We start from the raw sequence: 4,690 nt of genomic DNA on the forward strand, positions 1-4,690 counted from the left end.
CTCTTGTGTGTACATGTAGGTATATGAGATGATTTATGATCTCTCTCAAGAAGCTGGGAGACTATCTTACCTATGGCACCAAGGTATCTACATTTGGTTTTTGGTAAAGCTGTTCCCATAACTGAAGAAAACAAATTCACTCTCTTGGACCCTCTTTAGCATTACTTGCTCCCTCTCCCAGCCAGAAATGTTGCTTGGACAAACCCATTTAGCCTACCAAGGAAAGGATGGAAGGCCTGGAGCCTCATATTACTCATCTCTTGGGCATAGTATAGAGTCTAGTACACAGTGGACACTTAATAGATGTTAAATTGCATGCAGTAGACCAATTTAAGTAGTACAAAATGGTATAATCCTCAAGAAGAGTATAAGCAAGAGACTTCCAATTTGTAAAGTGGAGAGAAGCCCCTACTTGAGAAAAAAGATGGAAAGTTCCACACCTGTAAATAAAAAGATACTTGAGTATGATGCTTACCAGTAATTAAGTGATACCAACAGAACCATCAGAAGAGCACTCTTCTCAGGGTTTTACCCAGGGCGAATTTCACATCCTTATTCCTCAAGCTGTAGATCAAAGGGTTAAGCATGGGAACCACGTTGGTTTAAAAGACTAAAGCAAATTTATTCTGGTCCATAGATCCAGGAAAAGAGGTTGTTAAATAGGTAAATGCCCCTGATCCAAAAAACAAAGCAACAGCAATTATGTGGGAGCCACATGTGCTAAAGGCTTTGGACTTGCCCTCAGCAGAAGGAATATGGAAGATATTAGAGAGAATCAAGGCATAAGAGATGAAGATGCTGATACTAGATATTGAAATGACAACTCCCACAACAATAAAAAATACCAGCTCATTGACATGGGTGCTGGTGCAGGAGAGCTGCAAGAGAGGGAGAACTTCACACAGATAATGGTGGATGATGTTGGAATTACAGAAGGTCAGTCTCAACATGCTTCCAGTGTGGGCTATGGCTCCAGCAAACCCTATCACATGTGAACCAAACATCAACAGAGAACAGACCTGAGGGGACATGGTGACCGTGTACATCAGAGGGTTGCAGATAGCCACATAGCGATCATAGGCCGTTGATACCAACACATAGCATTCAGAATTGACAAAGAAACAAAAGAAAAATAGTTGAGTCATGCATCCCACATAAGAGATTACATTTTCTGACACAAAATCATTCAGCATTTTGGGGGTAAACACACAGGCATAACAGAGATCTATAAAAGACAAGTTGAAGAGGAAAAAGTACATTGGAGTGTGAAGGCTAGAATTCAGCCCAATTAAGGTGATCAAGCCCAAGTTGCCCACCACAGTAAACACATAGATCCCTAAGAACAGGAGGAAGAGGGGTAGCTGGAGCTCTGGTTGTTCTGATAATGCCACTAGGATAAACTCAGTCACTGAAGAGTTGTTTCTCAGTCATTCTCTTCCAGGGAGCTCTCTGTAGAAACAAGTGATAAAATACATAGATTGATAATAGGCACAAGCATGACTGATGGAAGAAGGCTCTAGAATATGAGCCAGTGCATGGATGTCCTACCTTTTCACTCTCTTTTCTCATCTATGCCCCCTCCCCTAGTCAAGTTGTTGACAATGTTCCTGTGACTATATCTCAGCTCCCCTGGGCTAGAGTGTGTTCTTGGGCACAAGAATTCTGTCCCTCTTGAGAGGTGAGGAGGTGAAATACCTGCATTGATTGTCCAAGAACTATCAGAAGGACACCCCAAGAGCCAGGAATACAACCTGAGCCCACAGGCTTAGGCTCTGAGAGAAAGGAGCTCTCACGTCCCCCATTGTCTCCACCCATTCTCTGCCTCCCTCTCCCACTCTGGAGAGAAAGCCAAGAGTGTCCTCTACTGTCTCTACACACCCTACCTTCTTCCTCTAAGCCCCTCACTCCATCTCACATTTAAGTCAGTGTTGAGAGCAGGGAAGGGATCAATATATTCTAGATGTCTTGGTTGTGGGTTTAAAAGAAAGCCATCAGGGAAGATGGGATTCAGACATTTACTTTCCTTCTCCCTGTCCCCACTCAGTGCTGGACCTTATGCAATCTTTTTTTTCCATTAGCCCAAAGGAGAAAATGGTGTTCATGCATAAAGCAGGCAGCCTCTAGTGTTTAACTCTTCTGATTCCCTCAGTGCTGAGAATCAGACCTTTTACAGACCCCAGTCACCAAGGTGCTCTGGGAATAGACTAAGATTTCTGTTTGTGGATTTTCCCAGATGGTCTACACCAACTTCAGGAGAAAAAAAAAAAATAGCAACTCTCATTTTTACCAGAACCTCAGCTGCCATATCACAGAGAAGTTTATGCTACTTGATGATCTCAGGGGTCTGCTTAGACACAGTTTCCCCTGGAATTTCTCAGAGATTTGTATCTATAAGGAAGGAATTGCACCATCTTTGTTTATAGTCTGGATTACCTAGCATCTTGGGACTCAGGTGTTCTACTCAAACTTCCCTATTACTCCAGGGATTTCATGCCATTCACTGCTGAGTGTGGGGCTCATTTTTCTTCTCCATTAACTCTTGGCACTTAAGCTTGACTTTAAAGGAAAATGGCCTAAAACTTATTTTAGCCACCATTTCCAAATATTCCAAGGGAGTTTTGCTATGTAGAGAGCACCTCAGACAAAATGTTTCTAACAGCCTGAGCTGCTCAGAACAGTGGAGACACCACACCATCACCACCACAAACACCACCTACCCTCAGCTCTATTAAGGGCCACAGACACGCCTTTGCTATATATAAGGAGATTAAAATATAACAACACATATGCAAGGAAGCACACACATACACCTGCATAAAGTTACTCTATGGATGTGTGCCGGCCGAGATGTAATAGGAGATGTACCTAAATGTTTTAATCCTGTCATTCTCCAGATGATAAAGCTGCTCTCCATATGATCTGCTAAATGAATATTCTAAGAAACATTCAAAGGCATGTAAGCAACTGCATTTGTAAGTTAACTGAGGCTGCCTAAAATAATCCCAGTTTTTCTGGAATAGTTCTGATTTACATCTATTATCCCTGTATAATTATTAATAGCACACTCTCTCACTCTCAAAAGTGTCTGGATTTGGATAAGAAATTATATGGTCACCCTACTAAAAAGAGCATAAGCAGCTATTCAGGTCCTCTGGTCCCTACTTCTCCTAGACCCACTGACCTCCATCCCCATTCTGACTGAGGGAGTACCTCTCTGTCTTTTACCCTCCTTGCCCTCAAAGTTCTCCTTGACTGAACCTACTCCTCCTGACCAACCAATATTATATCTTCAGTAGACTTATTTTCAAAAATGGGAAGGGCACTTGCTGCAAGCTGTTTCTGATTTATACCTAGCCAAAAACTCTAAAGCAAAGAAATACAAACCCTAGCTACCTGCGTAACATAGGTGGAATGGGAATAGAGGGAGAAGAATTATGTAGGTACAAGGATTAAACATTGGTACAATTTTACATTGTAACCATTGGTATAATGGTACAACATTGTTGAATATCATTGTTTATGGTACAATAAATTGATTAGTAATATTTAACAAATTTGGACATATACATATGTCAATTCTACTCCTAGGTGCATACCCAATAAAAATAAGTACACATGCTATCTAAAGACAAGAAGTGGGGGCGCCTGGGCGGCTCAGTCATTAAGCGTCTGCCTTCAGCTCAGGTCATGATCTCAGGGTCCTGGGATCAAGCCCCGCATCGGGCTCCCTGCTCGGTGGGAAGCCTGCTTCTCCCTCTCCCACTCCCCATGCTTGTATTCCCTCTCTCACTGTGTCTCTCTCTGTCAAATAAATAAAATCTTTAAATAAATAAATAAATAAAGACAAGAAGTTTCATAGCACCATTATACATAATAACCAAGAACTGAAAACAACCCATATGTCAATCAACTATAGACTGGATAATAAATTGATATTAATAAAATAGAATTCCATATAGCCATGAAAGTTAATAGCATAAAGATCACAAACCTATTATGAAGCAAAAGAAGCCAAGCACAAAAGAGTACATACTTTATGATTCCATTTATATGAATTTCAAAAATAAGGAAGCTAATCTGTGGTGTTAGAAGTCAGCAGTTATTCATACTTGGTCTGTCAGAGGCTATTGACTGGAAAGGGATATGAAGGATGCTTCAGGGTTGTTGACAATGTTCTGTTTCTGATAGGGGTGCTGATTACATGGATGTGTTCAATTTGTAAAAATTTATCACGCGATATCCTTATGTTACACTTAAATGTTAAAACAGATTGAGAACAAAAACAATATTTTAATAAATCATCCTGACAAACTACTTCAACACTAAAATTACTAAGAATCTTTGAGCCATAATTCCCTAATTTGTAAAATGGGAATTTATTGAGCTAACAACTCAGTATGGTAGCACATGCAAAAAAAAAAAAAAAAAAATCATTTTTATTTTTCATTCATCTTGTGTCTCTTAGAATAAAACTCCCTTTATTTCTTATATAAAGGGAGAAAATCAAGTGGTAAAATAATTAATGTATATGAAGCAACTATAGGGTGCCTGGCATTATGCCATTATGTTGGATGTTTTCTGATGTAATATTTTATTTATAACAACTATACGATGTGCATGTGTATGGAAGATTGTTTTGTTTTTTCCAAAGATGGCCATACCTCTGTATGCACATGCGCGCGCACACACA

The 4,690-nt window shown here is 40.1% G+C and overlaps 1 protein-coding gene across 1 annotated transcript; it reads right to left on the bottom strand.

The window, feature by feature from the left end:
- Positions 1 to 602: 602 nt before the first annotated feature.
- LOC116645900 (olfactory receptor 8B4-like) lies at positions 603 to 1,439 on the bottom strand. Its single transcript, XM_032426420.1, has one exon. It carries the CDS (start codon positions 1,257 to 1,259, stop codon positions 603 to 605), a length of 657 nt encoding a protein of 218 aa, XP_032282311.1. The 5' UTR covers positions 1,260 to 1,439.
- Between the last annotated feature and the right edge of the window lie 3,251 nt (positions 1,440 to 4,690).

This window comes from Phoca vitulina, unplaced genomic scaffold, assembly GCF_004348235.1.
Source record: "Phoca vitulina isolate PV1807 unplaced genomic scaffold, GSC_HSeal_1.0 scaffold34, whole genome shotgun sequence".
Lineage (NCBI taxonomy): Eukaryota > Metazoa > Chordata > Mammalia > Carnivora > Phocidae > Phoca > Phoca vitulina.